The sequence below is a fragment of the Mus caroli genome, chromosome 8 (assembly GCF_900094665.2).
Source record: "Mus caroli chromosome 8, CAROLI_EIJ_v1.1, whole genome shotgun sequence".
Classification (NCBI taxonomy): domain Eukaryota; kingdom Metazoa; phylum Chordata; class Mammalia; order Rodentia; family Muridae; genus Mus; species Mus caroli.
This window is the reverse complement of record NC_034577.1, coordinates 39387955-39400350: the sequence shown is the minus strand read 5'-3', so window position 1 is coordinate 39400350 and position 12396 is coordinate 39387955. Positions and strand designations below refer to the sequence as shown.

Genomic DNA, 12396 nt, shown 5'->3' with positions numbered 1-12396 from the left:
CCTGGCATATAGTAGGTATTCCCATCTGCTGTTACTGCTGTCATTGTTACTAGTGGTTTAAAACAGAGAACCTTCCAAGCTTGCACCCAAAGGCTCGTGAAAATATCAGCCACAATGAGGGGATCCCATAAATGATCTCTAACTAGGAGAATTCTTTAGGTGTGTTTCCATTTTGGCCATTTAAGACATTTCTTCTCTTTAGTCATACCATAATCCCAAGAGCCTCATAAATCATTAGATTTCTATTATAATCTAATCTAATAAATTTTTTTCAGGAGTAATATTGCATTCCATTGAATTTTGGTTTGGCAGTTTTACTTTCTTGATATTCAGACAGACAACTTACAAAATGGGTTATAACCTAGCGTCTGGAATCAGCAATGTCCCCCCTCATTCTCAGCCTCTCTGTTGCAACCTTATCACGCAACAAAAACTGAGTTCCTTGAAGAAAGGCCGTTGAACTATGTGATTGGAAGATCTTGGAACATACTCCAGAATAGAGCCACAAACACAGGGTTTCCTACTCTGAATCAATGTGACTCGTGGTCAAGGCCGTCCAACTAATTCTCAGGGCCGACTTTGCAGTCGCTGTACTAGTGTGATGCTGACGTGTGAGCTGGAGAAGCTCACAGGGAAAACAGCAACAGGTTTTATCTGGAATCAAGTTCGGACATACAGAGGAACTGCAGAGTTTTAAAGAGGTCTTGAGGACACTGATCTCTGAGAAAGAAACAAGGGAAGCAAATAAGAACGAGGGCCAAGGAAGACGCTGCTGTTAGCTTAATGGAGGCAAATGGCCTTTTCTAAGCCCATACCCTGTTTAGTTTGTGTGTCACTAAAACAAACAAAAAAAGACTATAAAGAACAATACAATCTCAGTCCATTAAAGTGGTATCAATCAGGAAGCTTGAGGCTTGGTAACCTGAGAGGGACTTAATAAAAACCAATTAAACAACTTGTTATGGGAAGTGTGCTGGAGAAATTTTCTTCTTTGGTGAGCTAAATAGTAGGAAACCAACATAGAAGTCAAGGGATGCATCTGCCTGGGTCTGTACCTCGGGGACACAGACTCAGTATTTTTCTCACTGGCAAGATAGAGTAGCAATTAAGCATTTCATGTATGAGTGTTGTGATTAGGCACAGCCAGCTATAGCTAATGATAATGAGACTTGCATACTTGCATATCTCTATCTATCTATCTATCTATCTATCTATCTATCTATCTATCTATCTGCTATTAAAGTATCTCTTTCAATTCTGAAACAAGATACACAAGACATGGCTAAAAATAAACAACATTTCTTGACAATGTCAAATAAATGGGATGAGATTCAGGTTTGCTTGGGGACCCTGTGGCCTAGCAAGCTGGCTTTTGGATCAATGACAAGGGCTTACGGGTCTTTCGTGCTGCAGAATGGACGACTTCCCAGGCTCATATTCAAAAATACTCCTTGGCTCCGATCGAAATTTCCTGGTGTCCACCTTTCTGTCTGGAGGGTCCCAGTCATGCCTGAAAATGAACGGCAACCCACATTGAAAGCCCTGTGAGATATACCATGGTCAATTTCCCAGCGTTAGTTTTACCAGAAATGTACTGGCTTAGTGTGTCTGTGTGCGTCCGTGCATGCATGCATGTGTGCATGTGTGCATGCAGAAGAAAAGCTGTTGGAAATCAATGCTTTTCTTAGGTCCTAGGGATGGAGCTCAGATCTTCAGGCTTAATCAATAAGCCCTTTTCTTGCTAAGCACTGAGAGATTAAAACAAAACAAAAACAATAACAATAATAACAACAAAACTCCTCACACAACAGCTCTCTGGCTAAAAATGTATGAAATTACTATATCTGTTTAATTTTCTATAAATGATATAGAATAAACTACCCCTTATAGTTCACCTTCACGCTACCTTCACAAGCATGACGATGGCTGCAAAAACTCACAAAAGACGTTTGTAGACACATGGACAGTGACTTGTTGCTAGATCCCTGGGTACCTAATGACATGTGAGTTTAAAGTGGCAGTATGCTCTGTGAAGCTTTGCCAGTTTTAGCCACCTGGTGACGCGGCTTCCTTGATGTAGAGTGACAAGAAATAACGCACACAGCATGCGTGACCATATTTCCTGTGAATAGCACCGGAATTCATGAGTGAGAATTACAACTGCATCACTTGGGCTGACATACTTAGGAATAAGCAGAGTGGAGTGGGAGACCCCTGGTGTGAGCCTTTAAGTACTCTCCCATGGGAATCTGATCTATTCCTCGCATTGATACCAACGAGTCTGTCAAGGGCTCTTGGCGAGTACATTTTCAAAGGAGGACTCCGAACACCAAACTCTACCAGGCAGCCAGAACCAAATTAGAAAACTTGAAGAAGAGGAAGAATTATTCAATACATATTTATTTATTTTATTTATATTTGAGAGAAAGGAGCTTTTGTCTTTTGATTTTGGAATTTCTGATTCCACAGAAAGGAATGAAATTCTTTGTCCAAGGAAAGAGAGGTGCAGACTTTCTCTAAGAGAAAAGGAGAAACAAGTCTTAGGGGCCTAGAGAATCCGTGAGCTCCATCCAGCAGAGCCTACACAGCTTCCTCCTTCAGTTTTCCTACCTGTACAATACTGTGTCCTGTCTGAGCATTATGGAGACAATTCATAAAAAAAAAATGTGCAGTGATAATTATTTCTCAGTTTGAAGACATTTGTATGTCTACACAATTTGTCATGAGGAAAGAGCTATTAAGACGACAATTCCTTGACATGTGGTGTTTATTTTTGTTATATATTACATCATGACCTTATAAATGATCATCAACTATTCCTAATGATACAATTTTAGTGGTGTTGAGTATACTTTTTATGAGGTGTGTTTGGTGGTTTGCATGAGAATGGCTTCTATAGGCTCATCTGTTTGAATGCCTAGTCCCCAGTTAGTGGAACTATTTGGGAAGGATAAGGAGGCGTAGCCTTATTGGAGGAGGTGTGTTACACCTATAAGGTTTCAAAACCCCACGACAGGCTCAATGTCTGTTTCTCTGCCTGCTGCCTGCAGAGCAGCTTTTGGCTACTGCTTCAGTACCTTGTCTGTCTGCTCGCCATAAAACTGTAATTAAGAGTTGCCTTGGTAATGGTGTTTCTTCATAGCAACAGAATAGTGACGAAGACTATATATGGTAGAAAATACTTAAAAACCAGTAATAACAAATATTTCCATTACTATGTATTAATTACCACTAGAGATAGCATAGGCTTTGGACCTAGGAGAAACCAAGGTTGAATACTGGCTTAGATACTCTATTCACACAAACTGAGCAAGTTATTGTAATTTTCTAACCCATTTCTTCCTCTGTAATGTAGAACATGTCCTGCTGAGTTATCAGAATAAACAATGTAATACAATGAAAGTGCTTAGCCCCATGCTTGCCTTAAAATCAGCTTCCAGTCAAGATTACCAATAACTAGAAATATTAGCCACAGTCCTGCTAAAATAACACAATTGAAATGAGTGTGAATAGCTTATATTTAAAAATATTTCAGTGGAGAAATGAAAATGAGAATCAGCTAAAATAACAGGCGAAAATGAGTCACAGACACTTGTTAAATAATGCCTAATTTAAAATTTAAGAATAATTTCCCTCAGTTTCTAAAAGGCATCTTAAAAGACCTGAACTTTCAAACCTGTGAAAACAAAGTATTAACTGCTTAGCCTCTTTCTAATTTGGGGCAGCAGAGGGGATCTGTGCCAATTGTTTCCAATAACTTCATTTTTATATGTATTTTGTTTGAGACAAAATGTTACTGTGTAGCCTGTTCTGGCTTGGAAGTTACTATGTAGCTCAGTGGCTTGGAACTCATGCCCCACCTTCATGAAGACTGAGATTACACGGTGATGTGTCATACTCTAGCCCTCTTCAGCTCCGGAATTGGACCCAGAGTCCAGAATGTGTGGAGCAAGCCATTACGGCTGAGCCTCATATCCAAGGCCTATATATAATGTAGTAAGGTATTGTGTGTGTGGCTTAAGTATGTGTGTATGTATGTATTTTGTTGTCATTTGTAATACTCCAATAAATGCCCTACTTATGAACTACATCTGTGGCCTCTTTATTTCTTATATGAGCTTACTAAACAAAAAACAGAGGTCATGTCCCTGATACATCAAGTTTAATTTAGAGCATTGTGCTAGCACAATGCAGACTTCCCTGAAAGTATTCAGTATAATCTCTATAGTGATACTCAATATTGACTGATAAGTCCATGCATAACTTCACTCCACGATGCTGCACTGAGTAGTCACTGAGTACCATGGTGGGTTACTTTGTATCCTAAGGGAAGCTATGTTTGGGGAAGGAGGCTTACTTTAGTGTTGAAGACTGATCTCTTGGTCGTGGTGGAACGTGTGGGGGAGGCACTGGGGAGGGTGCCTCCTTAAACGCATCGGTGCCATTGTCTGAGTGGCTTTTCGAAAGAGGTCTGTAGGTCTGAGTCTTCGCGGCCGGGTGGGACTGAGCACTGTAGGGTGAGTTGTACAGACCTACCATGAAAAAGAAAAACCAGCAAAACAGGCAAATAACTTAAAATGTGAATTTAGTGGTTGGGCTCTGCAAAATCACCAACGGTTAAGCAAAAATGATCAATAAGCATATTTTAATATACACATTAGGTGGTACATTAATTTGTCAATATTAATTTATGAATTATCACAAATTAATTAGGCATCAATTTGTCTTGCACATTAAGTATTGGTTATAGCCAATCATCAGTCATTGCAGAATTAATGAAAATTCAGGTTTTAGTAAAAATAGACTTACGGGTACTTAGCAAGGTTTGCTCTGAGTTGCATCAATTTGTCTTGCACATTAAGTATTGGTTATAGCCAATCATCAGTCATTGCAGAATTAATGAAAATTCAGGTTTTAGTAAAAATAGACTTACGGGTACTTAGCAAGGTTTGCTCTGAGTTACAGAAACTAACACCTTAGGTAAACTTACACAGGAAGACTAAAATGGCAGCTAATATGTCATAATATTGACCTATGACCGTTGATAGGTTAATTGCAACCCAACAAATATTGAACATGCTTGTATGCATGAGGTACTGCTCCCACATGGGATGTGGGAGTGTGAACCCTCCTCAACAAGTTGCTACAAAAAGGTGTGTGATTGGAAAGAGTTGGTGACAGTTATGTTAGAAGATCATGAGTGAGACCGAGAATATATTATAGACCCAAAGGATGAGCTTTGATGGATAGAAGAAGATGGCAGGGAGATGATGCAAGACACAGAGTCGTGGGTTAGTAGAAAGTTGAGAGAGGGTCATAGGTATTTGTTTTGTTGATGGACTGAAGGATAAAACTCCCCAGACTTTACAGGGTAACATAACTGAATTTCAGCTTATTCATTACCAGGGAGATACACTGATTTCAATATTTGAAAGGATATAAATGTTCTTAGTTTCTCATCATCTCAACCTTGGGCTAAGTCTATCTGTGCAGGACTGCTTCTCTACGCATGTGTGTTCCCCATGAGACGTGACTTTGGACAACACCTGTTTGTTCTTCAGTGTTTCTTAAGTTCTACAGACTTCAGCTTGTGAGGTAACTCAATGAGGTGAGCTTAATGGATGAGGGCCAGGAAGGGAGTATTTATTTTATGGACTTTCTGTAATACTATGGGGATATAGAGTCTATCTGGGAGACCAAGAACTTGATATTTGTTTGTTTATTTGTTTATTTTTTACCTCCCCCATTTATCTTTGGAGTTGAGTAGTAAAATCACCCAGTTAAAGAGTTGGTTGCTGGTCATCAGGTTTTAGAGAGAGGAAGAGTCTCATGGAGATTTCTGTTAGGGTAGCAAAGAGGGCCCTAAATGAGGGCACAACCCTGGGCCTATGCTAAGGCTGTCTAGAATCTCCTGACGTGATATTCAGGAAAACCTGATGGGAGGGGGCATCTTTTAGGGGACTGCCACATGAGCATGAAGACCACTCCACAAGAAATGGGCACATTCCAATAAAAACGGAAATGGCAGAGCTGAAGTCCTTTCAGTGTGAGCACTGGCAACTCCGAGTCAGAAAAGTGGCTGAGCCAAGAGGGAGGTTTTCAAAGAAAAGGCTCTACCACTGAGCTACACCGCAAGGCCAAGACGGAGGTTTTCAAAGTGAAGGGTCTACCACTGGGCTACACCGCAAGGCCAAGCGGGAGGTTTTCAAAGTAAAGGCTCTACCACTGGGCTACACCACAAGGCTAAGAGGGAGGTTTTCATGTCTTTCAGTGAATGGCTCCCTTTTGGAGCAAGAGCCTGGGCATGGTTGTAAAATACTTGGATTTACTTGTTTTGCGGGAATAATATCTGAGAGGTCTTATGCAACCTTAATCACTCTTTCTGCTGATAAAAAGATTTATATTTTGTTGTGTAACCCAGGTCCTAGTCTGTTCCCTCATCCTGACCCTTCACAGTGTGGCAGAACATTCCTGAAGTTGAGAGAATGAATGACACAGAGAGGTGTTAGTTCCCACTTCCAGAAGAAAAGATCAATCTTTTGTTAGGCATGCTCTGGGACAGGGAGTAGGGAATTCTCTCATCACAGGAAAGGACAACATGGGGTCTGAGTGGCAAGACAAAGGGCCGAGGCTCTTCCCAACAATGGAGTGTGACTGGTCATCATCGCAAGCAAGTGAGGGAAAGCCGTCCTACCTGCGTTGTATGTGTAAGGAGTATTATACATGTCTGTGTCCTCATCTAGAAAATGAAACATAAACATGGTAATCCAGATGCTGCTGCCTTGTTGCCAAGACAGCAGAAGATCAGAAAGCATTTTTTTCTAGCACATAACAACAAATTTGCATTTCCAAATTTGCACTCTCTGGGCAGAGCAATCTTTTCTATAGAGTAATGTACCTTGCTACCCTTGTCACACATACAAAACTAGTATCTTGTCCTCAGTTCCCCAGGCAGCTTCTTGTGTCCTCTGCATTGTAATTTATTTTATTAAGTGCTTCTAAGGTAATTCGTCAACTGTACTGAGTGGGATCAGAAGCCTGATCCACCTACACTCACTCTTGTAAGAAACAGACACAGGCAGAGGGGAGCAGCAGGCGTATAGAAATGAACAATACCCGAGTATAGATGTGAGCTAAGACTAGGACACCTGGCAAGCTCCAAGGACAGCTCTTAGGTCCTTCTTGACAACTTGTGGTTAAGGCAGAGGCACAGGTTTGTGACGTAGGAGGAATAGGGTAAGAACAGGAGAGATGCTGAAAAGAACGGGCCACCAAGTGCGCCGGGTCTTGAAGTTTTGTGTGGAGAGAGTTTATACAAAGGTTGAGCATGTGTCCTTCAATCCATAAGGACTTGATAGAAAACAAATAGCAGAAGAACAGACATACCCGGCTTGTGTACCATGTGGATTTGCTTGAACATTGTCTTGTACCAGTCCTTCGGCCGGTCGACAGTCTGTTAAAGAGAGCATCCAAGACTTATAAACTCGTTCTGTTAGGTTTAGGCAAAGGGCTAACTCTGGCGGTGACCACTTACTTCTCTCTCTCTTTCTCTCCTCTCTCTCAGCCTTCACAGCTGCTATAAAATAAATGGCAGACATCTTGCTATGATTATGGGTCTTTAATTCTCACTGCCCCCAAAGTAGTGTACCTTACATTCTAAGTCATCAGGGGCTTTAGGGGGCATGTTCTGAATGACGGACGCACATTATCAAAGGTTCAGATCTTTCCCACTTCTCCAGCTACAGAGTAATCTAAGATAACCCAACTGCCAGCCTGGGCTCTGGGCTACTCATCAGCCACACGGCATGGGATGGCCTCTTCTCTGGGAAACCTTTACGGCAGGCTTTAACCTTGTGGGTCGGACTTGTCTTCAGAACCCCTGCTATGCTGATGTCTACGTATGGTGATATAGCTCTTCTGAGGAACGCTCCTGGACAAAGTCTTCATTGCTAATATTGGACATTTCAAACAGCAGATTTGCATTCCTGCTATGACTTGATGCCAGTTTCAGCAATTTACCCTGTTACTTGTGCAGTTTGTGAGTAAGGTATCCCATATTTACTGAATTGAAATGTTCTGTATTAAGGTTTTATTTATTCAAATCAGGTGTGATTAGTATCAGACAGTATTTAATTTTGAGGAGGAGGATGATAAAAATGATGATGCAGAGGATGATGGTGATAATGATTAAGCAAATGTGTCTGAAGTAGGGCTTCACGCTCCATGTCTCTCATGTGCTGGAATTACAGGGACTCAACACTAGCTCAGCTTATTAGAGTGTGTGTGTGTGTGTGTGTGTGTGTGTGTGTGTGTGTGNAGAGAGAGAGAGAGAGAGAGAGAGAGAGAGAGAGAGAGAGAGAGAGAGACATAGGCCGATCTCAGGTGTTCCTCTAAAGCAATCCTTTGTTTTGATGGTGGCTTTTTCTGGGACCTGGGCTTTATCAGTGAAGTTAGGCAGTCCCAGGGATCCCTCTGCACCTGGTTCTTCCTCTAGTTCTGGGATTACAGGTGTGTGGCACCATGTCTGGCCTTTTAAGGGAGCGCTGTGCATGGAACTCAGGTCCTCATTTGTGTTTGCCCAGCAAGCATTTAACAGATCCACTTCCTTATCCTTATCGTTATTCTTAAGTATTGAATATTCTATGAAGACATTGAAAAATTGGACAAGGGGATATTTTTGACTCATGGGATAGATATTCTGGTCAGCTTCAATAAAGACAAAATTAGCATTTACTGGTTAAGTGACTAAAATACTGAATGTATCAGACAATGCAAAGCCATAGAGAATATACTGAAGAGCAGCTAGGCCTTCGAAAATTCTTTAATAAGACCTTGGTGTGCATACAACTTTCACCTTGTTAAATTATAAACTCTCTGATAACAGCCACTCCTCACACGTGCCAGGGTTCAGGTATGACAGAATGACAGAATCAGTAGGTAATAGCACAAATAGGAAATTAATGTCCAATCATTAAACAACATTCAGATCTTTGAGCCATTAGTTACCATTTAATTCTGTCTAGAAATAGGAATCTGAGAGAACTGTGTATTTTTAAAATTTTTTCTTTTGGGTGTGGGTGTGGACATATATACAGGTGTGCATGCCACATGAACACGTAGAAACCAGACGTAGACACCGGGCAGCCCCTTCCTTTACTCTCTGCCTTATTTCTTACAAGGTATGTTAAGGGGCTCAGGATAGTCCTTCCGCTATAACAAATCTCAAAATATAAAATCAGTGGGGGAGTTCCAACATCTGCGGAGCGAAATACTGAGCAAACCTAGCTTATTGGACGTGACTCTATGCTATAGTCTGTGAAAACACACATTCCTGCAGTGCAGCCATTTTCTCGGCAAGATCTTCATTTCAATTTTATCAAAGCTAGTTGGGCCAGAAGTTAACGATTCTGTGTACAGGCGACTGAAAGCATCAGATTTTCCAAGGTCATTGAAGGACGACCAAAGTGTGGATACTTCGTTCCTTCTTAGAATGGGGAACAAAATACCCATGGAAGGAGTTACAGAGACAAAGTTCAGAGCTAAGACAGAAGGAAGGGCCATCCAGAGACTGCCCCACCTGGGGATCCATCCCATATACAACCACCAAACCCAGACACTATTGCATATGCCAGAAAGATTTTGCTAATAGGACCTTGATATAGCTATCTCTTGTGAGGCTATGCCAGTGCCTGGCAAATGGAAGTGGATGCCCACAGTCATCTATTGGATGGAACAGAGGGCCCCTAATGAAGGAGCTAGAGAAAGTACCCAAGGAGCTAAAGGGGTCTGCAACCCTATAGGAGGAACTACAATATGGACTAACCAGTACCCCCAGAGCTCGAGTCTCTAGCTGCATATGTAGCAGAGGATGGCCTAGTCCCATCAATGGTAGGAGAGGCCCTTGGTCTTGTGAAGATCATATGCCCTGGTACAGGGGAATGCTAGGGCCAGGAAGCAGGAGTGGGTGGGTTTGGGATCAGGGTGGGGGGAGGGTATAGTAGACTTTCAGGATAGCATTTGAAAAGTAAATGAAGAAAATATCTAATTAAAAAAAAAACACTGGGTAGGATTTATACTTGTGAGAACAGAAACTGTTCAATATCTTATATTCTGATTTTTCTTTTGTATATGTGGTCATTGCATTTTTTTTTCTCCCAGAAACTGTTAAGTGGTATTTAAATTTATTTTGACTTCTGAAAAGTAGAGAGTTGTGACAGTTACCAGAGAACATCAGTTCTGCTGAGAGTCACATATGCATTGTAGGCTTCTTCAACAATGGGAGCTTGAGAGCATCAGTAATCAAATAATGGACAGATTATGGAAACTGATGTTGGGAGCTGGGGGTGGGGAGTAATCCAGCAAAGAAGCAGGAATCTGCTGTTTGCTGGTTCATGCACAATACTGGAACATGGTGGGCTGTGAGAGGACTTACATCAGTAAGGTGCCTGCCATTTAAGTATGAAAGCCCAATTCCTATTTCTAGTACCTGTGTAGAAAGCTAGGCATGCAGTGGGCTTCTGGAATCTCAGCACTGAGGAGGCAGAGGCAGCTCTAGGCTTGGTGACAAAGCCAGGACAAGAATTGAGGAAGACACCCAGTTTCAACTTCTAGCCTCTCCATGCACACCCACTCACACATGTGCACACACACACACACACACACACATACACACAATACTTAAACACCTATCTTTAGGAGACTTTTCTTTTTTTAAAAGGCAGGTTTCCCTTTCGTTGAGCTTCACCTCTTTTATACTTTTGTGCTAGTAGAGCAACAACAACAGCAAAGTGACATACAACTGCATATAAAAATAGTTTCTCACTGTACCTGGACACAGCCAATGGGGACAAGGACACCGAATAAGGAAATACATCGCTGTATATGGCAATGCATTGTGACAGACAGCACTGTTGTCTACACTCGCCAGAGGGCCTATATCAGGCAGGATCTCACAGTTACGCCACTGGCTAGCTTTATATGGTGAGCACAGAGAAGCCAGGAAGTGGCTGGCTGGCTGGCAGAGTCACTTCTTCTGAAGCTGGTAAAGCTGGGATATGCAGACGCACTGTCGCTTTCTAGAAGAAGTGCTGAGAACACTTTGGTTCAAAATGGCAATGCCATTTTGGAGCATGTTATGTCTCACGCTGAGGTTATAAGTGCAGAAGTCCCTATTTGGGACATTTACTTTCAGATGTGTCCTCCAAAAGCATTTTTTGCGAACTATCTAACCTCTGGGACTCTACCACACAGCTGTCATTCATGGCCCTCTAGGAAGGGGCTCCAACTTTCATCTCCTTCTAGCTATGAAACATTGGCACAATACACTTATTTAACATGCAGACACTTAAAAAAAACAGATATGTTTTCTCCACATATGACAATAACAATCCTATTCTACTCTCCCCTGCTAGCTCTAAATCAGCCAAACAGTTGTTATATTTGAATCTTAAAAAAAAAAATGAAATCTTGCATGCCACTTAGTCAGGCTTTATTCACAGTCTCATGGGCTCTGAGCCCTAGAGGAATTTTGTTGCTGTTTTTAAGAATATGACAGGAAAAGGCTGACAGACATCCCAGGTCACAGGAGATGGGATGTCCTGAAAGGCGTTTTGAGTTCATGAGAACTCAAAAGTAGAGGGTGTCCGGTGCTTGTTTTCAGTAGTTGCTGGACCACTTTACAATATCCTGTTACCATGGTATCCATTAATTATCTGAGCAGATTCCCTGACATGCCTGAGTGAGAGAGTCCCGCTTTTAATGTCCATACCGAGCAGGAGGCTGAGGCCACCTGAGTCTGGTAATCTTTACTTTCTACACGAATGAGGGAAGAAAATGACCTCGGACATTCTTGGCTCAGGGATGGCAGGCATTTATAAACACGGATCTATCCTTGCATGTGTAGTTAGTGAGCCTACAGAGTAGTAAACACAGACAGGACCCCCTCCTGTCTTTGTGCAGCTTTAAAAGTCTGAACAAATTATACAAGAAAAAAAAAAAAGAGGGCTCCTTATAAGGACCTTCTGCAGTGGCGAATAATTCACCTTCAGTTTCTATAAGGGAGACTATCGTCACACTTTTAGTGGATGTATGTGGTTGCTCATCATTTGGCAGCAGATAATATAAATTTTATATTACTTTTATGAACTGCTTTATCATGCACCTCCAACATCTTAGATTTTTTTCCTTAAAAAGCACAACAAAGCAACAATTTGTCAAGTAAAACATTACCGATTAGAAGTCTGTACATTAGAAAGAGTGAGTCACATTAATATGCCTATCTTTACTAACTTAAAAAAAAAAACACACTTGTAGTCGGGTGGTGGTGGTGCACGCCTTTAATCCCAGCCCTCGGGAGGCAGAGGCAGGTGGATTTCTGAGTTCGAGGCCAGCCTGGTC

General features: G+C 41.6%; 1 protein-coding gene across 17 annotated transcripts in view; it reads right to left on the bottom strand.

Annotated features, from left to right (window-relative positions):
- Positions 1–12396, bottom strand: part of Sorbs2 (sorbin and SH3 domain containing 2) — a 200440-nt gene that overhangs the window by 50744 nt on the left and 137300 nt on the right. For 12 of the 17 annotated variants that reach the window (XM_029480975.1, XM_029480969.1, XM_029480970.1 and 9 more), the window contains 4 exons: positions 7387–7453; positions 6695–6739; positions 4358–4532; positions 1396–1510 (listed from right to left, as the gene is read on the bottom strand). In XM_029480975.1, the coding sequence (XP_029336835.1) occupies positions 1396–1510; positions 4358–4532; positions 6695–6739; positions 7387–7453 (402 nt within the window). The remainder of the gene's footprint in view (positions 1–1395; positions 1511–4357; positions 4533–6694; positions 6740–7386; positions 7454–12396) is intronic. The other 5 variants (XM_029480974.1, XM_029480978.1, XM_029480971.1 and 2 more) reach the window with 1 other exon arrangement.